This window comes from Carettochelys insculpta, chromosome 2 (assembly GCF_033958435.1).
Source record: "Carettochelys insculpta isolate YL-2023 chromosome 2, ASM3395843v1, whole genome shotgun sequence".
NCBI classification, from domain to species: Eukaryota; Metazoa; Chordata; order Testudines; family Carettochelyidae; genus Carettochelys; species Carettochelys insculpta.
The window spans coordinates 95,883,254-95,908,686 of record NC_134138.1 but is presented as its reverse complement, the minus strand read 5'-3'; the positions used below and the strand labels follow the sequence as shown (position 1 = coordinate 95,908,686).

At 46.2% G+C, this 25,433-nt stretch overlaps 1 protein-coding gene across 10 annotated transcripts in view; it reads right to left on the bottom strand.

The window, feature by feature from the left end:
• The window catches only part of PTPRM (protein tyrosine phosphatase receptor type M), a 743,228-nt gene that overhangs the window by 220,845 nt on the left and 496,950 nt on the right, over window positions 1-25,433 (bottom strand). For 9 of the 10 annotated variants that reach the window (XM_074987422.1, XM_074987431.1, XM_074987423.1 and 6 more), the window contains one exon: window positions 6,945-7,077. The exons of the other annotated variant lie outside the window; for it this stretch is intronic. In XM_074987422.1, the coding sequence (XP_074843523.1) occupies window positions 6,945-7,077 (133 nt within the window). The remainder of the gene's footprint in view (window positions 1-6,944; window positions 7,078-25,433) is intronic. 10 annotated transcript variants of the gene reach the window in all.

The window sequence follows — 25,433 nt, the reverse complement described above, 5'->3', positions numbered from 1 at the left end:
TAGACTCTCTTCCTGGAAGAGTACCGTGGAATGCTTTTGTTTTTCAGTTGCATTCTTTCCATAGAGATACTAAAATGTAACCTGCTATGGCTATGATTTCCTGGCTATGATGAGAGGACAAGAAACATATGACATGGGTTTAATCAGGCCTCATTTTTATTATTTGATATCTGGGACTACCTGGCTAATCAAAGTGTACAATGCAGATAACCCTATGTTTATTCTGTAGTTACCGAGGAGGCTTTTACCAGTTCCCCTGCTTTTTCCATCCAGGTCTCTCCTGCAAATCCACCTGACCATAAACTCCTCTCGTAGGAGGGCTAAAAACATGGGGGCTGGGTTGGCTCCTTGCTATACCAGTCACAGGCATCCACAACCACCCTGTTTGTTCCCTGAATGAACACCTCTTTTGAAGTCCTTTTCTAAGCTATTTATCCAGTTACTGTGTACCTTTCCTGTGGAGTACCTGCACCAGACACCAACCTTACACTTAAATAACGAGTCACCACGTACCTTCTACCACCCATCATGCCATGCATGAATGGAGACTTTCTGGAATCCCGCCCCTCCCCCCACCCACACACCAGCTGCCAATAAGGTGCAGAGGGCCAATTCTTTCCCAGCTGCTTTAAGAAAGAGGTGACTACCATAATGCCCACAACAGGTCCTAATCAAAGCTGGTATTTTGCCACCTCACCGGAAGGGTGAGTAGGTCCTGCTTCTGCCTGCAGTGTGTAAAAGGGAAGCTGCAGGTGCACAGTCACCTGCTTGAAACCCTGCATTCCTAGGGGATGGGTCAGATGTGGGACTGACAGACACCGCGGGCCCCAGGTCAAGCTGGGAGCTGGGCCTGGCTCCACTCCCTGGAAGGGGCAGAGGTAGGACAGTCAGTCCTTTGCACCATTCAAACCGCGCCCTCCCAAGAGCCATGAGGCGTGCACTGCCGCAGCGCCTGAATGGGGCTCAGAGCTCAGCAATGGTAGTGGTTGGAACTCCGTGTCCCTTTGAAACACCAGGCACCTATACAACTGCCCCCTAAGCTCCTTCCTCTTGGTGGGCCTGTGAGTCAGCAACCAAGCTGACCCCTTGTGGAGTAATTTTCATCTCTCCCTCCACCAGCCACAAGGCACTGTTCCCTTCATTTGTCTCCTCCAGGCCTCCTCCTGCTTAAAGGCGCAGGCCGTCATTAGCTAGATTGTCACCCAAAGCCCATTCACTGAAAGCAAAATGAACTGTGAAAGAAAAGCATGTCTCCATTTTTCTTTAGACATTCATTGCAGAAGAAAACCAAAGTCACGTACTTTATCCCTTTGTGTGAGAATTACTCTTATAACCTTGGTTATATTACTTCACTGAGAGTGACATTCACTCCTTCCCCCCCACACAGCCCGAGTGAAGGGGCTACAGTCAGGGACCACAGGGGAGATGTGCTGGTGGTGTGAAGAAAGAATTCAACCTCAGTCTGCACCTCTGCTACTTTTGCCCCTGGGAATAGTGCAAGGTGATTTGAATCCCAAAACTCTTCAGCTGTGCGGACCCCGTGCCTTTGACACCTGACCTCCCTCAGAATGATTTGCTCAATTCCAGCACATTTGGGATCAGTGAGGAACCCACTGCTGCACTTCTCTCTCTCCCTGAAGCACGGAGGCATAAAAAGCCATCCACAAAGGGATGAATTTCAGCCTGGTTAAATTCCATACATTGATTCTAATTAAAAAGAAGCTTATTCTCTGAAAATATCACTTTAGCGTAGCTACAAATAATGTACTGGTAAGATAAAACACTGAAATAAACCGGGTAGGCATCTATAATTCTCACAGCACACAGATACAGGGCTTTGACTGCAGCAAAAACATGTAAACAGGCCTGGCAAAGGACTACCACTAATGTTAACTTGCCTTAGGCAACATGCTTCAGGCATCTCTTTGAAAACTAGGCTTTCATCACATTTTCTCTCTCATCTTCTCTCTTTGAGGATGCCTTCAGAATTATTTTCCAGTTTTTATTCCCATTTTTCTGATACTTAACAGTACTGTTTGAACACAAAAGGTGAGGTACTGAACATTTAATCACACGTGGCACATTTGCAAAACACACATCTGCTAAAACTGGCTTCAAAAAGGAGAACCAAGAATACGGGAACAGGAAAGCTATGGATAAAATCCTGCACTCCTTATTCAGGTGTATCTTCAGTGCCTGAAGGAGGAGCACAAGGCAGTATGAAAATAGTTCCGTTTACCTATATTACCTTGGGAGGAGGTTGTTTTGGTATGTGGTGTAAACATAATTATCTTTTTTCCTTCTCTTCTCCGAAATTGCTCATTCACTAGCTCCCATTTAGAATCTCATGACACCACAAATCCTATTCCTTGCCATATGTTGCCATGACAGGGATTTAATGTAATTAGTACAAATGTTCTCATACATCTAAAAGATGTATAGCAATTTTAGAAACAACAATAAATATAATTAATCAGTGCAGCACTGTTGGTTGCTTGTATACATAATTCTGCCAAACATGTTATTGAGATAAATTATTCTGTTTAAAAAATGTTGAAAACTCAGGTGCTTTAATTTGTGTGAATTCATCAAATTACAGTTTGATATAATAGGAGAAAAATTAAATGCTTCATGTTCAAGTTATTTTTATATTGAGTTCTTATAATATGATCAAGAGGTTTTACAGATGAGACTCCCTGAAAATTAGATTCTGTACTTTCAAATTCCCAACAACTTGAAGCTTCCCCTAAAAGAAAATGTGTTATAAAAATTTAGCTTTCTAAATCTGGGTAAATTAAAAAATAGAAAACCAAAACTCACAAAAACAGAGGCTGTTTCAGTAAAGACAATGTCCATGCTTTGGAAAAATCTGTTACGCTACCTTAAAAATTGAGTAAATGTGAATATGTCTTCGGATTTTATAAGAGAAGGAAGCACCGTTAGTGTAATAGCTTCTGTGCCACCCTTCTGCAGCTGGTACCAGGGACTTGGCAAGGGGAAAGAAGGGCATGGTTGGATATTCCTCTTGATCAGTTTCCCTTGTTTCCATACTGACTGCTGGCAAATACTGACAGCTGGTGGTAATTAGATCAGAGCCACATCAAGGGGGTGGATTAAAGGTTGAACCTCTCTAGTCTGGCACCCTCAGGATCTGACTGATGCCAAATGAGAGAATTTGCCAGACCATGGGAGGCCAATACTGTCTAGCAGTATTACCAACACTTCAGTGCTAACAGGGCTCTTAGAAGACACTTAGGGGTAGATCACAGTTAAATAACAGCACAGAGCACTGAGAGCCAGGACTGGTGGCTGTAAACAAACTTTATGGGAAACTTGGCCACACCCATAACAAGAGGTCATCTGGCTAACTAAAATCATGCTAAATTACAGATATTGCCAGACAAGAGTGTGCTGGACTAGGGAGGTTCAAACTGTAGTGCAGTAGTTCTCAACCAGGGGTTCACAATGAGCAGGTTTCAGAGAGTACCCCAAGCATGGCTGGTATTAGACTTGTCGGCACTCAGCACTCAGCCCTGCCATGTGGGACTGCAGCCTCAGCCCCTATGCTCCACCACCTGGGGCTGAAGCTGAACCCTGCACAACGTAGCACTGAGTTGTTCCCTATGGTATGGGGCATCAGGGAAAAACCCTCCTTGCTATTCCCTAACACCAGTCCTGGATTTCATATGCAGAAAAACTGTTGTGGCAAAGCTGGGCCATGGAGCTTTTATTGCACGTTTCAGAGGTCTTGGGAAAAAAAAAAAGTTGAGAACCTTTGGACTTAGGTATTGCAAGCTCAGCACCAGAGAGTGGAAAGGGCATTCTTGGGTAGCACTGAACAGTTCTCACCCACTTAAACAGATAAATACATTAGAAACTATTAGAAGGCTAAAGTATATATGCATCTCAGGGTGGAAACAAAATAAAGCACCCAAGAAAACAACTCTTCATTGTTGTGGAGAACTGAGACAGTTTTTGGCAATCAAACATTAATAACCGATGGTTTACTGCACTCTCACAGCAGCAACAAGATGGTTGCACAAAACAAAATTGCTGCAGACTAAATAAATACACCCAAGCAAATATCTCCCATTAAATCTAATTGTTCAACCTCCATATTTTTTGAAACAATGGAAATAACAACTAAAAAAGAAAAGAACAGATTATAATATAGTAGATGAATTATGCCTTTTATCCATCCCTCCCTGCTATTATACAAGTGCTTTGATATAATTTTGGAAAACACTCCTATTGATGGCTACTATTTACCAAACATAACAGGAACATTGCCATCACTTTCACGCCACCGATTATTTTAATAATTTACCAATAAGAACAGCTCTCTAAGAATTTAGTTGTCGATGAAGTCCTGCAATTTTCAACGCAGGAATGTTGGAGGCACAGGGAGATTGGGTAAGTAGCTTGAGACCATGCAATGAGAGCTTGATTCAGCTTCCATTTAACTCAATGGAAAGATTCCTACAGACTTCAATGGGCTTTAACCAAGTCTTAAGTGAAATAGATAGATCATATTTGAGAGCAGCACACTCCACAGGCCTGATTGTGATTTCACTGACATCACGATAAATTAATATTGCAATCATGACGCAGGTCCCCCTTATCCCCCTGTAGCAGCCATTAGAGCAACTAGCATCTTTATACTGAAAGAATGGTCTAGTGCTTGCTACATCAAACTAGAAGGCAAAAAAATCTGGGGACTATTCCTAGTTTTGCCACAGATTCCTAATGTGCATGTGGGTAGGTCAGATACTTTGTCTGTGCCTTGGTCTGGAAAATGAGAATAATAGTTAAGAACAACTTTAGAGGAGCATCAGGATGTCTAATTAATATAGAGTTAAAAAAGCGCTTTTTGGTTCTTGGATGCAAAACACCACAGAAATGCAAAGTACTATTTGTGGACCCAATCTTGAATTTCTTACTCATTTAAAACACCTTTTAAAGTAATTGATGCCCAGTTATGAAGAAATACAATCATCGCATGATACAGTATGGATCAGTTTGTTTCACACACAAGTAATAAAAGTACTATAAACCTTATAACATATTGATATTGCCCATACCATCGCACCTGGCTTGCACTAGAATCACAATCTCTCTTTGAATGCATAATGTATGCACAGCAACTCAACCTACATGAAATACAGGGACCGTAGGTGGCATAGTCAGTTGATACTTTCCTGAATTATTGGTTCAAGTTTTGCCTGGGTCATAAGTGCATTTTTTTTCCAGGCCTGTCTCTGTTAGTATTATATGTCAGGAGACCAGTACAAAACAACCTATTACCAGATTTTCTGCTTAAAAGCTGGCTACGTTTTGTAATGTAGGTAAATCCTTAGGGTACTCAACAGCCTCTGTTCCAGGCTACAGTGTGGTTCAGGGACATGGCTAAAAGACAGTTACCTGTAAGTCCCTTCTATACTACGAGATAGGTACTGAATTCCAGAAACCATTTTATTCTTGCTCCACAGGAGTATAAACCCAGGGGTTTACTGTGAATGTCTGGGATTTGTAGGATTGCTCTCGTGTCCCAGACAGTATTTGTACTGGACACACATTTCCTCTCTTCTTTGTAATGGCCCCTCATTACATCTTCTGGTTCCTGTAGTTGTCCCTCGCCCTCCTCTGGCCATAGCTTGTACTGTACCGTGCAGGCCGTTTTTCTTCTCTCTCTTTGCCACTCTATCTTAAAGGAAATGGAGGCCCAGATGGTTCTGTTGTATTCCAGTGTACTATCTGCCTGCCAGGGATTTAAACGTGCATCTGAAATGGGTCCAAGCCTGCTACTATCACCAACTGCTCAATGTGCTCCAGCTTTGGAGACACTGGTGTGAATCACTAGTCTACAAGCCATACATCAGGGCTGGCAAAAGAGGACCTGAATTTCCTCTAAGAAAGGGAAGGGAACTGTGACTGGGAGGCCAGAAGGAAGTTCCAGAAAGTTAAGTGGAGGTAGGCTGGAAGGCAAGGATAATGGACAAGCACTCAGAAGACAAACATTCATAGTCCAACCTCTCTTCAAGAAGCAAAATCCTACTCTTTCACTTACTCTCAACATGAACACCAGAGCTGCAAAATCTTCTACGCCTCAGAATAAATGGCCAAACCTCAAACTAGCTTGCTGCTGAAATCTTCCCAACATAGGCAACAGCCTTCCAATCTCCTAAGTGCCAGAAATGGGGGTTTCTCCCTTCACCTGACCAGGAACCGTTCTACCCCTTTACACTGTTATGCTATTCAGAAGGGCAGCAGTGTTTTCCACTAAAACGAAACACAAAACCAAAAAAAGGCAGCTGTGTCTATTGCTATGTAGCAGTTTTTCCAATGATGTCTAAAGCAGAAAACCTAAACACCTGTGTAAAACCTACCTTTGGAAAAATAGAGCATCTTTAAAAAGAACCATTTTCATTTATTTTTGTAGGATGAAAGCTGCACAGAACAATAAAGACTTAATCCACACCACATTTCAACTCTGCTTCCCCATCTCTTTTCTATTTGGCCACAGCTTTTCTTTTACATTCAAGATGAGAACATTCTCAGCTATCTGTGGGGAATCACCTTCTATCTAATATTCAGCTGGGCTGCTGGATAAATCTGAAGCTTGTCCTTCTGTGACGGAGATACTGTTCTTATATTATTTGGGCCCATCATGCAGTAGTAATATGCACAGTGCTAGAATTATTTACCTTCAGTTGCTTTTCTTTTATCATGAAGCTACAAACTTTAATTCACAAAAACAGTGCTGCAAGATGAAAAAATTATATAGCACAGTTTCACAAAATGCCTCTAGGCTTCCAGGAAAATAAGCAGCATTTCCTTAACTCTGTGGTAAAGAGCAGCAAGGTGGCTTGATCCTTTTACCTGGTTACTACTGAAAACTGCTGTGACACAAATATGCACATAGAAAACATCTATCAACTGCTCACCTTTTCTTCATTACCAACACAACACCCAGAAATATAATAACGAACAGCAAGATGCCTGCAATGACTCCGGCAATTTTCACTGTGTGGTCTGTCTCCTTCTCTGGCTCTGGGTCTGGTTTCCGAGTAGCAGATCCTATGAAGGTAGTAGATATAAAAGAGGTGGGGAAGAGGGAGAAAAGAATAAAAATACATTACACTTTCATACTAATAAGCCTTATCAGAGCTGACAGACAGCAATGCTGTGAGGTTGGTTTTTTTTTTTTAAATCTTGTCTCATCTGCACTGAAGGGAATGTAATTGTTCATATTGTTCTACAATATTTTTGCTAAGCCACAACACAAGACGGATTCTACACCCACGCATGACCCTTTTACAAAGGCACTCCTCACATATACAATTTTCTATATTTTTATTATCTGTATTGGCTCCCTGTTCTTCTTGCCATTTAAAAACGTGCTAACATCACAATAACTGTCCTAAGCCTTTATCCAAATTTGATTTGCTGGAACATCTTCCTTAATTATTTCTCATAAATGAAGCAGTAATTCCATAACACATTAGCTTAAACACCTGGAAAAGTGAGATAAGCTCATTTACCATGCATTTTACCAGCAATTGTTTTTTATTTATTTTTTTGTAACAATAGACTTTTTTTTTTTTTTTTTTGCCTTTGGAAATCTAAATCTAGGTCACATCTGGTAGGCAAAAGACTCCTTCTGAGCAATTTATTCACAAAGTGGGAAGCAGCTGATGATCACACCACTGGCACCCACGTTTAATATCTGTTTAAATGAGATAACCAGTGCCTTGCAGCAGCTACTGTCTTAGCTCTTCCAGCTTCCCCCTTTTCAAAAACCCCACCGTTTATAGTGTATACTGTATAATGTGATGGAAAGTCAAATCCATGTCTGATGAAATATCCATTTCCTACACTAAATGAGTTCAGGATGAAAAATGTTAAGGGCATAATGTTCATTTCACTAAACTGATTTTTTTTTTTTTTTGAGATCTTAGATTTTTTAATCAAAAAGTGATATATTTATCATTTCAGGCATCATGTCCCCTTTACAAAATGGACAGATAGTCCTAGATACAGGAATTTATTTATCCATTTTCTTATTACAGCTTTTTTCCTGGATGGGGAAAGAAGGGGAGGTAAAATGCAATTAAACTATAAGCCTCTGTCTATAGCAGAGGCTTTTTCACCAAAAAACACAGGAAAACCATGGAGCATCTACACACGAAATGTGCTTAATCGACAGTTTGTTGACAAAACCTGGCCCATTCGCTGGCAGTGTTAATACTTCTCCGTGTTGAGGTATAATGCCTCTCTCGACAGTTGTTGGTCGAGAAAACATCTGTGTAGATGATTCAGGGCCCCTTTTGTCACCAGAAGGGTCCTCCACGGTACCAGCCAGGAGGTGTCCTCCCCACCGCAAGCAGGGCACTATGTCCTGTTCCTCTGGCCAGTCTTAAAGTCACTGGGATCCCTGGAAACCCTGTGCAGGAAGATGGAGGCATGGCTGCAGGCTGGCAGCATGCATGCAGCACCACACCCTGGCAGCTACTCCCTACACTTCATAAAATGTCTCAGGCTGCTCAAACCCCCTGGCCCTTCTCAGGATGCCAGAGAGGGGTCTCAGGACCCACTCCGCTGCAGTAGGAAGCAGGCCCCTTCCTGGTCTGACCCAGAGCTCCAGGAACTAGTGTCCCTCTGGACCAACAAGCCGGTCCTCCTGCACCACAGTGCCAAGTGCCATAATGCTCTGGGTTATGCTAGCATCAGTGGAGCCCTGGCAGAGAATGCCCCCCAATCCACAACATCAAGCAGGTGCAGGCAAAGGCGCAATAGCTCTTCCAGTGCTATGTGTGCACCAGGGATACACAGCAGAGGTCGGGGGCAGGGATGGCCACCTGCCCCTATTTCGATGAGGTGAACCACCTCCTTGGGGGCAAGGACGGTGCACCCAGCTGGGAGACCGCTGACACCAGGGAGGAGGCCCTTCTGACCGAGATGGTGACCCAGGAACCCCGCTAGAGCCAGCCCAGGACCTGTCCTCTGACCCCGAGTCCAGCCAGGTGACTCTCATCATTGCCATGGACTTGAGACAGTCCAGTGCTACAATTTCAGCACAGGCATCTCCTGTCCTATTTGTGGGACCATCCGGTGAGAACTGCACAAATTGCATGACAGAGTGTCCCACCTGGGCCCAGCAGGCAGCCCCTGAGCATGGCTGCTGGCCCACTGCAAGCCCCATGGGGGTCCGCCCAAACCCAGGGCTCCAGGAGAGGAGGGGCCAGCCTGCCCCTGCCATTCCTGGGAGTGGGACAGCCACACTGGTGATGGCCCAAGCTCAGACACACCACTGGGGAGTGTGGCTCTCAGCTCATGGGCATGCCCGCAAGCAATAGGCAGCACCTGCCCCCGCAGACAGCCCTGCGAGCTGCATGAATGTGGGGGGGGGGGCGACAGGGAAGGCCCAGCTGCAACCCGGCTTGCCTCCCAGCCATGCAGGGACCCCTACATGGCCAGCCCTGCCCCATGGCTGCTAGCCACAGGTCCCCATGCAGCAGGGTGTGCCATGCAGGGGACACAGATGCATGCACCCAAGACAGCTCCATCTCATGGCTGCTGCTCATGGGGGGTGGGGCCTCAGGGGTTGTGCTGTGAGAAGGACTCACCATCTTCCCTTCTCTCCCTACGGCTTCACCATGCGAGGGACGGGCCGGTCTCCCTGTGCAGCCAGGTGGCCCCAGGGAGGAGCTGGGAGTGGGTGCAAACTGGAGGAGCACCCGCGGCGAGAAGGCAGCCCACCAACACCAGGGTGTGTCTGCGGCTGGAGGAGACATTGCTGCCTGGAGTATGACAGCCTTTGGGACTACAAGGCCACACTCTGGTGGCAAAATGATATTGCTGAGTGGCGGCTGTGGCAGGAAGAAGAGTGATAGTGAGTGTGTGCCTCAAACCAGTGGCTGGCCCAGGTTGACAGCCTCCTGGACATCATGGAGGCCTGGCTGGCCCTGAGTGCTGTGCCTTCAAGCCCCTGCCACTACCCTCCCACCCAACCACCATTGTTCCCCTTCCTGCCCCTGCTCCTGGCGTGGGCCATGGAAAATGGGAAATTTGAACCAGCAACACTCAGTATGTGTAAGGATAGCAAAATCAGGCTGTATATTTTCTTTAACAAATATTCATAACATTTTGCTCTAAACAATCCTATTTTTAATTTCCCTATACCAAGTGATGGATTTCTTCAAAGCAGCTCTCTGTTACTACAACTGATACCACAAAAAATGTGTTAGATATTTAGAAGACACCTACGGTATCATCTTACTGCAGGAAACAGTTGTTGCACTGAAAATGACAGGTGGGAAACACTGAATCAAGGACAATATAGCCGCGTCTACACGTGCACGCTACTTCGAAGTAGCGGCACTAACTTCGAAATAGCGCCCATCGCGGCTACAAGCGTCGGGCGCTATTTCGAAGTTAACTTCGACGTTAGGCGGCGAGACGTCGAAGTCGCTAACCTCATGAGGGGATCGGAATAGTGCCCTACTTCGACGTTCAACGTCGAAGTAGGGACCATGTAGACGATCCGCGTCCCGCAACGTCGAAATTGCCGGGTCCTCTGTGGCGGCCATCAGCTGGGAGGTTGAGAGACGCTCTCTCCAGCCCCTCAACTCACTGGTGGCCACGTGGAGCGGCCCCTTAAAGGTCCCCTCCCCCTCCCTTCCTCTGCAGGAAGCTGAGGGAACGTACAGGCTGCAGCCTGCACACGCGGCCAGCCTGCACCACCCTCAGCCCCACACAGCTGCGATGGCTGGCCGGCAGCCCCCCCAGCGCCCCCAGGGGGAGCCAGGGCAGCCAGGCTGGGAAGCGGCAGCGGGGCCCCTCCTGGACGGAGGCCGAGCTGCGGGACCTGATGGGGCTCTGGAGCGAGGAGGAGGTGCTCCAGGTAATGGGGAGCAAGAGGCAGAACACGGATGCGTTCGCTCGGCTGGCCGACGGCCTGGCTGCCCGGGGTCACCCTGCCCGCACTCCTGACCACGTCAGGAGAAAGGTCAAGGAGCTGCGGCAGGGTTACTCCCGGGCCCGGGATGCGGCCAGCCGATCTGGGGCCGCCCCCGTCACTTGCCCCTTTTACAGGGAGCTCAAGGACATCCTGGGCTCCCGGCACACCTCCTCCCCTCCGGCCACCCTTGACACCTCGGCCGACGAGCCCCAGCAGGCCCTGCAGATGGAGTCCGCCCCGGAGGCAAGCCCCGCACCCCGGGGGCCCCCCCCGGGACATCGCGGCAGGAGGAGGAGGAGGAGGAGGAGGGGGGCTCCTCCTCCGCAGAATCCGGGCTGCAGATCCTCCTCCTGCCATCCCAGAGCAGCAGCAGGGCCTCCGCCCCCCGGGGATCTCCGGACCGTGGGAGCGGACCGACAGGTAGGTACCCCCCTCTGGTGGACACCCCTGGGCTTGAGGGGCGGGGGTAATAGATATGTGTTCACGGCCCCCCACATGCTCACATGGCCATGGCCCCAAGGACACCAGGGCCATGGCCCTCACAGCACTGCATCCATCAGCCCCTGCCCCCCCACCACCCCGCATCACAGTGCCATGCCCCATCCCCAGGCCAGGGGGGAGCAGAACCTCGAGGGGCCCCCGGGAGGAGGGGGTGGGACACCCCGCAGCAGCAGCATGTGATGGAGTGGGGGGAGTGCCAAAGGGAGACTCAGGCTACATATGAGCAACAAGAGCGGAATAGCTCCCAGGGGCAAAGGAGGATCCTGGGGCTACAGCTGGCAGGTGACACCTCTGCCCTGAACAAACAGGAGGGAGGAGCCGAGCTGGCTTGGACTTGGGGGGCGAGGGCGGGGCCCACAGGTAGAGGCTAGGGGAAGGGAGAGCTGGAAGGCAGCCAGCCTGAGGAGGGGGAAAGCTGCATCCCAGAGGGGCACCCCTTGGGGTCTTCTCCCCAGGATGGGCTGGAAGGACTGTCTCTTCCGACAGCTGGTGCTGTCACTCCTGGGAGAAACTGGGCATCTGTGGCCTAAGAAACCTCTCCTGATCTCAGACCCTGCGGGGTGAAGTGAGAGTCGCTCCCACCAGGGGACGGGGTGCAGGGCAGGGGGACCCCTGAACCCCATCCATCACAGCAGCATCTCCCGGGGACGGGGATGGGGAACCTGCAGCACAGGGCTGGGGGGACAAAGGCCACGGCTCGGGGCCCACACTAACGCCTGTCTCCATTCTTCTTCCCCCACTCCTCTCCTGTGTCCTGCACCATCAGAAGGACCGGAAGAGAGCGCTGGCGAGGCGTCAGTCATCCCGGAGAGCCCTCCGGGACCATCGCTCCAGGGCAGCCCCTCGGCCGAGGACCGACCGGCCCCACGGCGGGCTAGACGGCGGACCCCGCGCCACCAACCGCCGACGGCGACAGACCCCCAGCTGCTGGCCATCCACCGTCGGCAACTGGAGGTCGCGGAGCAGCACCTCAAGCTGCAGGAGCGGGCGCTGGCCTGGCGCCAGGAGGCATAGGGGGCCTACATGGACACATTTAACCGCCTAGTGGACTACCTGGCCCCCCATTCCGCGCCGGCCGCCACATCGCCCGCCCTGCCTGCTCCTGCAGCCCCACCACCAGCTGCTCCGCCCGTCGCCGTCCTGTCTGCCGTTGCCCCGCCACCCACCGGCGAGGGCCGGAGCGCCAAGGGACCCCTGGAGCCACCTGACACTCGCTGGCCACCGTACCTTCTGGTCCAGCCCGCTCCCACCCAGCCACGGACCAGGCTGCGACCGTGGCGGGGCTCCCGGCCGCCAACGCCCGGTGCCGGGCTATAGGGGCGAGGGGCCCGGGATGTGGCCCCCCCCTTGTATATAATTGGACCCTGTTGTTTTCTGCCCCCGGTTTGCCCTGTCCCCCCCATGTAAATAATTCTCCCCTTTATCCTCCCTGGTTTTCTTTTGATTATTGAGGACTGTTGTTTCTTTGTATTGTTTTATTTTTGTACATATTGCTTTTGTTCAACATGTTTGTACATAGTTTTTGGTTTTTGGTTCAAATATTTATTTACAGTTCCAAAAAAAAGGTTCGGAAAGAAAAAAAAAACGTTTAAGTTCAGCCACAAGTGTGTGCTGTCATTTGTCCAGGACAAGTGGCGGGGGGGAGCGGTGGGGTGCTCCATGGTGTAGGCGTTGGGGCAGGAGTGTGGTGGAGGAAGGGGCGGGCAGTAGGGGGCCTAGGCAGACTTCACCCCGCGGCCTCTTCATCAAAGTGGGCCCGCAGGGCCTCCCGGACCCGGGTCCCCTCGGGGTCCACCTGCCGACTGGGGGCAGCAGGTGGCTGGACGTCTGCCCTGCCGGCCTCCACAGCCCAGCCCTGGAAAAAGGTGTCCCCCTTGCTCTCTACCAAATTGTGCAGGGCGCAGCAGGCACCCACAATCTGGGGGATGTTGTTGGGGCCTGCATCCAGGCGGGTCAGGAGACATCTCCAGCGTCCCTTCAGGCAGCCAAATGAGCGCTCTACCACCTGGCGCGCATGGTTCAGGCGCTGGTTGAAGCGCTCCTGGCTAGCGGAGAGATGGCCCGTGTAGGGGTGCATGAGCCACGGCCGGAGGGGGTAGGCCGCATCTGTGATGACGCAGAAGGGCATGGTGGTGTCCCCCAGAGGGATCTCCTGCTGGGGGATGTAGGTCCCCGCCTCCAGCCGGCGGCACAGGCCCGAGTTCCGGAAAACCCGGGCGTCGTGGGTGCTGCCAGGCCAGCCCACATAAATGTCCTGGAAACGTCCCCGGCTGTCCACCAAGGCCTGGAGGATGACAGAATGGTAGCCCTTACGATTCAGGTATCGTCCTCCACTGTGATGCGGGGCGCGGATGGGGATGTGAGTCCCATCCAGAGCCCCGAAGCAGTTGGGGAAGCCCAGGGTGGCAAAGGCAGCGATGGTGGCATCTGGGTCCCCCAGCCTCACGAGCCTGTGCAGGAGCATGGCGTTGATGGCACGCACAACCTGCAGAGAAAGCACACGGGACAGCACCAATGAGGGGTGAGCAGGGTGTGCGTGGCCCTGCCCTGCCCTGGCCCCCCTGCCCTGGCCCCCCTTGCCCTGCCCTGCCCTCCCCCCGTGGGTTCGCTTACCTCCATGAAGACAGCCCCGATGGTGGCCTTGCCGACACCAAACTGCTGGCCCACGGATCGGTAGCTGTCTGGAGTGGCCAGCTTCCAGACAGCGATGCCGACCCGTTTCTGCACTGTGAGGGCACGCCGCATGGCAGTGTCCTGGTGCCTGAGTGCGGGGATGAGCCACTGGCACAGCTCCAGAAATGTCTGCCGGCTCATCCTGAAGTTCCTGAGCCAGCGGTCGTCGTCCCACTACCCAAGCACCAGCCGCTCCCACCAGTCGGTGCTGGTGGGGTAGCTCCACAGCCCCTGCGTGTGAGGCGGGGGGGGGTGCTGCAGGGGTAGGGGTTGAGCCCTGCTGCCCTGGGGGCATCTCCTCCTCTGGGGCAAGGAGGTGCTCAGCTGCCTCCCGCATGGCACGGAGCAGGGCAAGGCCTGCTCCTGCCGGGAGGGCTGGGTGGACCTCTAGCTGCTGCTGCTGCTGCTGCTGCTGCTGGGGGTCCATAACTGCGGCGCCCGGGGTCTGTGTGCCTACGGCTCCTCAGACCGTGTGCTGTGCAGGCTGAGTGTGTCTGGGAGGGGCCCTTTAAGGGAGCGGCTAGCTGTTGCCCCGGAAGCGCTAGTCCGCCCGGTGACCCTGTCTGCAGCTGTGCCTGGCATCCCTATTTCGATGTGTGCTACTTTGGTGTGTCAACGTTCCCTCGCTGCGCCTATTTCGATGTTGGGCTGCGCAACGTCGAAGTTGAACATCGACGTTGCCGGCCCTGGAGGACGTGTAGACGCTATTCATCGAAATAGGCTATTTCGATGTCGCTACTTCAAAATTAGCTACTTCGATGTAGCGTGCACGTGTAGACGTAGCCTATATATGACAAAGGCAAGATATCAGATTTGTAGTTCTATTCAAGCAAGGGGAAAAGAAATTCAAATAGCAAGAGCTAAGCTTACACATATCATTAGTAAGAGCTATTCTTCTCGCATTCCCATCTTTGTGTTCTTCTCCACACTGCCTTGAATAACTAGCACCTTCTATTGTGCAAGGTGACCATCTTCTTAATTCAAACCAGTCCTTGTCATCTCCTTCCCTCCTTGAAAGCCACCAGTGTTAATGCCACAGAATAATCAAGACAGATAAAATAAACCTTTTCTGCATTCTAAGGCAGAGCTCTGCTCCATCCAATGTTTTTTCTCAACATCTATCATGTCCCTTCATGACTGCACAGGGCCTTTCAAAATAATGGAACCAATATGGTTACAATGTGCAAGGAAGGGAAGAATGTCAGAAGCTCATTCAAGGCATGCACACATTCTGCATGGTTCAGACAATGGCCCATTTAGTTCACGGTCCTGTGCTAGTCAATAGTATAAGATGCATCAGAGGACTGTGCAAGAAATCCCTTCAGAAGACAGATGTGGCATAGAATTGTCCCCCATAATGGTCTCATCCTAATTCTCACCAGTGAGACATTGGCTTAAGCCTGAAACATTGTTTATATCCCTTTCTAAACTCTTTTAGCCTGAGCTATTCCAAAACTGAATATTCTTGCTTTCCCTACAATTGTCTCCAATCCCTCTGACTGTCGCTTTGTTCTTGGAGTCACTGACATCACGGGGCAATAAGATGCAGGGTCTAAACACATGTTGAGTGAAAAAGTACCATCTTTCACCAGTTTTGACTTTCCCATTTTCCAGTTTTATTGAATGCCCCACTGTTCCTGTGTTATGTCATAAGGGAAACAAGCTACTGTTTTACCTTCTATAAGCCATTCATTATTTTATACACTCTCATCATGCTCCCTCTCATTTCTTTCCTAATCACTCCTGTCACCTTTCTTTTTGAGCTCCTTTCATTTTGAATCCTTTCGGCAAAGAGTTGTCAGTTCACTATTCTATATAGGACTGAACCATTGATTTGTAATGGAACAATCATATTCTCTGTATTATTTTCTATTCCATTCCACATGCATCTTACCATCTCATTTGATTTTTTTGACCTTAACCACACACTGAAAGGAGTTCTTCACCAAGATACATCAGGTTTATGACTAGACCAGATTTTTCCCTCCAGCGTGCATTGCTTTGCATTTATCAACTGCAAACTTCATCGGTCTTCATGCTGCTCATTCACTTTCATTCATTTTGTCCTCCTAAAGTTCCTTGTAATCTTACTTGGATGCCAGTAACCTAGAGAACCTAATGTCATCTAAAAATTGAACCTTATTGCTCACTCACCCTTCCAAAGAATTAACAGATATATTCAGCAATCACTCATCCATCATGGCACCTTGACCCACTACTATCCATTTCCTATGATGAAAATTGCCCTTTTTATTCCTACTCTATTTCCTGTCTCGTAGTCAATTTCTGATTCATGACAATAGAGGTTGAACCTGTCTAGTCTGGTACCCTTGGGACCTGACCGGTGCCAACCCAGATAATTTGTTGAGCAATGGGAAGTTAATATAGTCTAGAAGCATTACTAATACTTCCACTGCTTATTTGGCTCTTAGAAGACATTTTAGGGTAAATTAGAGCTAAATAATGGCACGGAACACTGAGAGCCAGGACTGGTGGTGGTAAACAAACAATAGGGGACCATGAGAAATTTGACCAGACTCACAATAAGTGGCTATCTGGCAAATTTAAGTCATGCTGGACCATGAATGTTGCCAGATGAGAGTGCTGGATTAGAGAAGTTCAACCCGTACTTTGTTTCTCAACCTACGACTACTGAGTTTCTTTAATAGGCTCTTGTGAGAAAGTTTGCCAGAGGACGATTTAAAATCTAAGGTTGTTTCTATACATGCCACTTTGGAGGAAGTGGCTTGCTAATAAATGGCCCAAAATATGCTAATGAGGCACATATATAAATTCTGGGTGCCTCATTAGCATAAGGTCACATGATTTGGAGTCCAGAAGACGCTCTTCCGGACTCCAAAACGGCATGTAGAAGCGCGGCCCCTGGGGGGTCTTTTGGAAGGAAGTCCTCCTTCCGGAGGCCCCTTCTTCCCAAAAATGGCATGTGCAGAAACAGCCTAAATGAATTACATCAACTGGTTCTCTTTTATCTTTCTTTCATCATCACATTCAACAAATCCTAAGAAATTAACAAGATGATTCTCCTTTACAGAACCTGGGCTGGTTATATCTTGTTAGATCATGATCTAACTACCCTAGCATTGTATTTCACTCTTTTTATTACAGTTTTAATCAATTTCCCAGGTACAGATATAAAATTTGCTAATCTGTAATTTCCCAAATTACCCTGCAGCTTTTTAAAAATATAGTTACAAGATCTGTACCATCAAATCCTTCAGCATCACAAGTGCTACTTGACTGCTTTTTGTTTTGATAGTGTATAGACTAGCACGGCTTCCTCTCTGTTACTATTCAGCATCACAGCTGTTTTTAATGAGAGATGGCATATTTTTGTTAGTTGTACAGCCACTCCATACTTAATCTCCTTCAGAACTCTTACATATATAGCATCTGGATCTGGCGACTTATTACTTTTTAAATTATCAATTAAGTCCATCAATTTCTTTTGACATCTCAATCTGTGATAGTCTGTCATTTTTTTTATTACCCGAAAAATGTAGTACCAGGGTAGGTATATCCCCTAACAACCTTTGTAGTGGAGACTGATGCAAATAAATCATTTAGTTTCTGAGAGATGACTTTTTATTCCCTAATTTCTCCTTTTATCCCTTGGTGATCCAGTGAACCCAGGGACTCTCTTTCCCAAGCTTACCAGTTCTGATCTAGTAAAAGAATTTCATGTTTGTTTTTTATGCTCATTTGTTCTTCAAAATTCATCTGATCCCTCTCAATTTCCCTTTTACGTAATACCTGCTGTTCATTGGCTTAGCTGTCCCGATTTTGAAATACCTCTCAAATAACCTCTCAGCATTTACCATCTGTCTACATGTATAGGTATACATGTTGGAATTGGTTAAATGTCATCCTAGGTAGCATGGGTCGCTGGAACAATAAGGGCCAGAAGATACCAGTCATTCTTACAAAAGGGCACTGCAAAGGAATGGGATTAAAACAGCAACTAACCAAAGCAACTTCAATTGTTCTGACTGAAGCATGTCTTTTAAAACCTCTAGGATTGTACTGCTGTTTATTTATACCAACAAATGATTTCTTCCTTTAAGTAGATTGGTCTCTGCCTTATTTCCCACTCAAGACTGACCATATGGATACCTCTTTATGCTCTGTAACCATCTCACTCAATAGGTCACTTCCAAGCTCTTCCCAGAACAATTTCATTTACGGGAGTTGCCTTGACTGATGTAACAGTTAAGTTTTAAAGCTTTCAAGATAATAACACAACTATGCTACACAATCTCATTCTCCAATGTAACTTACTTTTCCTACTATTAACCAGACTATGATTAGTTGTTTTTTTTTTAAACTTTAACTATTGACCTGTGTTACACAGAAACTGGTAAATGTCCATCTGCTCCTCCCTAGGGAAAAATTAATAATCACACCTACAAGATTTCATACTCTTTTGAGGCATGCAATCAAATTATTATGCAGGCTTCATGATCCAAGTATTATCACTTTTCAACACCTACCTTTAACTCATTTCACAGAGCAGGTCAAGGAAATGAAATGTTATACCCCTGTGTGACAGCTGCATTGTGATTAGGCAGCTGGAATCATGCATAATGGGAGGCACAGCCGTGTGGCGCTGCCTTTGATTATCCATTCCAAGGGCTTTATTGTCACTGCCACACAGCAACAGGATTAAAGCTCAGAAAACTTGGCTTGAAAGATTCCCAAGCTTTCCAAGGACACAGAAAAGCACAAGAGTAGCTGGGGAAGGTATTGTTATTATAACTGATATTTTAGTAACCCCTAAAAATTCCAAATCTCACTGGGGGCCCCATTGTGCCAGGCATAGCTCAAGCACAATGAGCCTCTGCCCAAAGAGCTTCAGTCTCATTAAGACAAGCTGTAACAAGTCAGTATTACAAACTAGCAGAAGAAATGGGAGAGGAAGGAAAACAATTATAAGAAAATATATTTACACAGGGCACAATGGGTATCAATACTTCCTTCTGCCCATCCAGCTATCATGAACTTGGCATTTAGGAAAGCATCACCACAGATCTCGAGAAATGACCTGAAGGAGTACAGGACAGCGTCCTTATGCCAATTTACCCCTCATACGGGTTTTTCCCTGGAAGTGAATTACTGAGCTTGAATTTCTAAGTTTGCAGCCACAGAGGCACTGCTATGAAGATACAAGCAAGTCCAAAGCTCTTGCTGTCTGAGTTTAAATTCTAGACTGTACCAGAGAAGATCTAATGTATAATATATGGACATAAACAACTCACGAAACTGGAAGGGACCTTGGCAGGACGAAGCACCAACCCTGACAGATTTTTTTTTTAATCTGTTTGCCCCAAATCCCTAAATGGCCCCCTCAATTACTGAAAGCACAACCATAGGTTTAGCAGGTCAGTGCTCAAACCACCGAGCTATCCCTCCCTGCTCCAAAACATGCCCAAATTTGTAGATTAAATTAATTAGTACCCCAGCTAGTCTGTTTTATATTGTAAGCAACTGACATTCATTACTCATCTGCTTACCACATGTATTCTGCTTACAAAAGTCTTCATTTCTGTCCTCCCAGCAGAATTCTAGAAATGTAGAAACTCCTCTGCCCCAACATACGTCACTGATTGGTTTCATATCAACACCCTTATATTTTCTTGGGGAAATTTACTGCTTTTTTTATCCCCGTGGTTGAAATTACAAGGTGTTGAGAGATGGTGGGCAGGGAATAGTTTGTGACAGAAGGTGGTTTTGATAATTTTTCCTTCTGTCTAGCTCATGAACTCAATATACTAGTTTTGTAAACTCACTGGCTTAGGGTCCGTTTTCTTTTTATAGCATTTCCCCTTTCTGCCTTGCTGTTCCCTTGCCAAATGCTCAGGTGTAGATGGTATTCTCTGCTGGGCTGGAAAGGTGTCTTTCTCTGTTTTTTGTTCAGCACTGAATCCACTGCAAGTGCTGGAATTCCTGTATCCTAATTTTCCATGCCATATAACTTGGTAACTCCCATTCAATCTTTTTTGTTTTGGTGAATTATTCATAGACTCTGTAGGGAAGAACAGGGCCCTAATTTTCATGGAAAACTATTTGTTCCTCCATTTGTGAATATTTTGTACTATATACTGGTGCTTGGTTGTCTCTCCTTCCTTAAGAGTTTTGTATTCCAGTAAAAGTCATGAGGCATGTGTGCACACATCGACACTCATGAAAATATCTCTTATGAAGAGACACGGAATAAACGTGTCGAGCCACGTGATACAATTAAATTCGCTGTCCACAAGCAGGAGTCTCTCAGAAAAGGTCTGTCAAGACAACAGCACACTGCCTAGCAGTAAAAACGAATTATTAAAACTTTGTTTATTGCATTCCTCACTGGTCCAAAGATATGAAGAAAAATGAATGGAGGACAACATGAAAAGAAATGCAAATAGTAGCACTGAGGGAGATTCCTAATCTGTTTGATTTTCTTGTAATTGTAAACTCACTTTTGGGTGATTCATTTTAGTGAGTTTGAGCATGAGGTAGGGGTTTGGGGCTCTGTTCCTTTTAACATTCATACTTTTGACAGACATAAGAAATAACATTCATAGACGCCACAACCAAACCAAACTGTGAATGTGAAATACTTCCCTTGAGCTCATCCTGATCTATGCTTTAGTGATTAAAATAAATAGCCCTGCGATAGGTAGTTTTAACGAAAGCTCCTCCTGAAAGCTTCATGTGCCTACACAATTTAAAAAGTCAATCCACTAAAACCAAAAAAGAAAAGGAAGAAAATTAAAACAGTCCTTCATCTAAATCAACCCTGACTATTATCTAACCAACCAGCACCAAGAAAATAAAACTTACCCTTACTAAAATCCCTCCAAACTAACATTTCTGACCCAATTCTTGGTTTATAACTGCCAAAGCTAAGGAAAAGAGTGAAAAGCAAACACAAAATTCTCCACAATAAACAGTTTTTCCCCCTCCAAGAGAATCTAACAAAAATCAAAGATTCTCTTCTTGATGAGGGAATGGTCTCAAATTCTCTCTTGTTCTGGAACAAAGAAAGTAAAAAAGGGAGATCTGCTCTCTCATGTAGCCAGACCTCAGACCATTAGGGATTTGTGTGTCATAATCAACACTCTAGGCTACGCTAATAAGCAGCCAGTGCAGAGTGAAGAATTGTGATGTACTGGTCTCTTGCAGAGGTAACTTTCTGAAGAAGCAGAGGCCCCATTCTTCATAAGGTTACATTTTCAAGCAACTTTATAGGCCTTAAAGGTTAAGAGGAGAAGGTGAATTTTATCTTCGGTTAAACCATATCTTTTTCCTTTTGTGGCCGTGGCCAAAGCATCATCCACGCCACAGGATTCTAATCCGAAAGTGACAAATGTAAGTTATGGTAACAAAGTCCACAGAACAGAAACAAAAGGCAAAATCTTCTTGGCCAACTACATAAACTACTGTTGGGTTCATAGCTGCCATATGGTCATCTGTGTGCAGCAGAAGTCTAACTAAACCTTGAGAATTGCAATCACATAGGTTGTATGGTGAGATCATGCGTTCAGTTAAGTAGGCACACAGAACATCAATAGGAGACTATCCATTACACTCAGGGGTAGCTAGCTCTTGCTCATGTTCCAAATCAAATGACTTCCGTGAGTCTGATGCCACACTATTGGCCATGGATTTCACCTCCTTCCAGACAAATATAGTCCACAATCTCAGTTTTCATTAGAAATAAATGTTTCTTTTGATTGCCAAGATAACCACTCAAACACCAACAAACTGCAAACTGTTACTATAACATCCAGTTGAGTCTCCAGGGAACTTGAAACAATAGCTCTAAAAGGTATAAACAGCCCTATTGATTTGCATCAAGGTGTTGCCCTGTGGATTCAGATTCTGTAACAATGGAATCTGGCATTTTACCACAAAACCATGGAATTCAGCATTTTTTTTACACAGAATTTGACAGTTGTAGCCAGGCATTTTGTGTCCTGTCAGCCTGCCCAGGAAGCATCTGCTGCTTTTTGGTGTCCAGCTTTCTCCACAGGAGAAGTTAATTTTATCACATTACTCCACCAGCACTGGAGTCCTGCATGCATGAAATGGCAGAAACCAGAAGTAGCGCAGACCAGTGAGGAAGGCTGGCTTGAAAACAGTGTATCAGTTGGGACCTGGAGAGGTAGGGGAGATGTATCACTGCAGCCAACTACAAGCTCCCCACTTCCCTGACACATATGGGAAACTAAAATTTGAGACCAGTCCTCCTCAAAGTGGATCACTGCCCAGTTTAAACGGGGTCACCAGGACTATTAGACTTGCTGGGGTTGACAATCATGCCTCATCGCCCAAAGCCAAAGAATTTCAGCCCTGGGTGGCAGGGCTCATGTTACCGGTTCCCAGACTGAGGCTGACATCCTTAGGCTTTGATTGCTCTTTGCTGGGGCTGTGGGGCTCAGGTGTAATGAGGCTTTGGTTCCCCCTCCTGGAGTCATGCAGCAAATTTTGTTTTCAAAAGAGGGTCACAGTATATAGACCAGGCAGCATCACAGGAACCAAGGCACAGACACCTGAGTTGCCTGTGTGAAAACATTCTATCCTCAAGAATAGACAAACTGTATGTTGATTAGCATTTTTTAATCCCAAGTCATAGTTGTGTTTGTGAGAGAGCAAAGACGTGGGGGTGACTAGAGGGGACGATATTTCATAATGAAATAAATTTTGTTAGAAAATATAGGTGTTGTTGCTGTGGAATTTGCTCCTACAATGTATACAAGGGTCTCTACTCCAAGGTACGGTAAAGTGTTCAACTACATCACTTTAAGAAATATATAAACAAATGTGAGACACTCCAGAGAAGAGCAATAAAAATGATGAGCATTTTAGGAAACAAAATGGGGAAAAGTTTAAAGAACTGAATATGCATATCATAGAGAAGGGTAAGGAGGGATGTGATAATTTTCAAAATGTAAAAGCTTGTTACAAAGAGGACAGTGATCAATTGCCGTCTATGTTCAGAGAGAAAAGTAGTAGTAGTAATGGGTTTAAACTGCACTTCAGAGAGATTTACGTAAGAACAAATTTCTTACCATCAGGACAGTTGAGTGCTGGAATACGTTACCTCAAGAAGTTATGGAATCCCTTCACTGGAAGTTTTAAAAAATAGGTTAGACAAACAGCTCTCAGTATTGGCCTAGTTATATTTAGTCCTCCCTCAACTTGGGGCACAGGACTAGAGGACTCCTTGAGGTCCTATCCAGCCCTATATCTCTATGATCTCTGATCACATGGCTGTAAAGCTGGGTTGCATCAGTACAGACTGTAAGCCATTTTTCTTCACTGTTCTCCTAATGGCTGCAAATAGGTGTTGAACAAGAAGGGAGACAAGATATCCCTTTTGTCCTTATAGTCTGTGAATTATTATACCATTGGTGAACTCTGCAAGGAAGTAGCCTTGGAGCAGAAACATTTAACCCCAAATTCACTAGTAAGAGAAAGAAATCAACTTTAGACCAGAGTAATCCGAACTTCCTATTCACAAAATCCCAAAGAACTCCAATTAATTAGCTTCTGTGAGATACCACACTCTTTGCTCCCCTTCCAAGGCAGATCTGCTGGGTGTAGCCTCTTCTGTCCATGGAAGAATTGTCAATAATCTAGCTACCTGTGTTGATACTAGCAGAACAAAATGTCAAGTGTCCAGCCTTGACTTGTTAAGTTACAGCCTGAGATTTCAGAGGTGTGGGTGAGCAACATTCCATGTCCTGTGATCTGGTTCCATGTGTTTCCCTTCTGGTAAGGGCAAACAGAAGTATTAGGGAGTGATCACCTATTTGGGATTGCTGTTATCTCCCCTAAAGAGAAAAGAATGCCAGTTATCCTTGAGGAAGCTCCCAAGGATGAAGGCATGTACTCTTAACACTGACACACTGATGATCTGTAAACCTATTTTAAATCTCTGTCTGGGTAAGATAGTTGAGAGACAAACTCTTAGAATGTTTGATTTTCTTGATTCTCTTTATTCTAGTTTCAGATCTGGGTTTGCCATAGAAAACTTCCTTTGTGTGTTAGTCAATGATCTCCCACAGGCAGCGGGTGAAGATCAGATGTCCACAATGATGATAATTATAACCATTGCCTTGATGGCACTCATCATAAGGAAGGAAGGAAGGAATAGATGGGGTTCTCACCTAAAGGAAAATTGTCTTCCAATACCCCTGCAGATTGCCAATTGAGAATTAAGTTTAAAGAGCATTCAATCCCACCATAAATGGTGGCATCCTCTGTTTCTAGACTGTAAGGAATAGCACTAGACAGCAAGTCACAGAAATGCTGAATTCCCAGCTCCAAAACTGGATAACTTTTCATCTCCAACCTAAGTTGTCATTTCCCCATGTATAGACTGAAAGACTGTGCTCTGTTAACTCCACATCTGCAACCTTCAGCCTCTCTGCAATCCTTGGAGGAGGGCGTAATGTAGGCCACAGCGTTACACGCACAAAGACATATTAACTGTGGTACAATAAAAATATACAAGAGACTTCCCTTCTAACCTGTTGGACAAAAAGACAAACAAACAATCCCTTTTCACTATTATTTTCATTCCCATTTAATGTCAGCTTTGCAATATATAGATATAAAGGTTTCATCCAATTTTTGGATGAGAAAAAGAAGGGAAGGGAAACTGGAGTTAAAAAAAATATCCCACAGAAATCTGCTTCTGTAGCTGAATTACACTACTAATGCTGTATCTGTGCAAAGCTCAGAAACATTTGCAGTTTTGGCAGTAACAGAGCTCTCCAAATGGAAGCAATACTAAATGTATCAACAAGAATAGACCCCCTCTGAATGCATAACTGGTTATTACTGATTTATGCTTCATTTCTCATACATTGTTTGCAGTCTTCTAGGGACCAGGGAAAACTTTCTGAACTATCATATTTTGGCAAGACTACTTTAGTCATTTTTTTCCCCATAGCTCCTTTCCCTTCGCTGCTGATTATCAACATAATTAGTCAGAGAGAAGCTGTCTCATTCAATGATCCCAATTAGGCTTTTATGAAATATGGGTACTTTGCCTCACAGGTTTTTCACGTATAATTTCTTTGGTTCTGCCTCACACAAGTTTGCAATTCCTTCTGTGCTACACTTTGGCTGCGCCTATACTACAAAAATAACTTCAAAGTTTCTTACTTGGAAGTACAAGCAACTTCGAAGTTGAGCGTCTACAATCACCCTATGTCAAAGTAGGGCACTACTCCATTCCTGGTTAACTTTGAAGTAAAGGAAAATGTGTGTAGACTCTCTTCTGGCT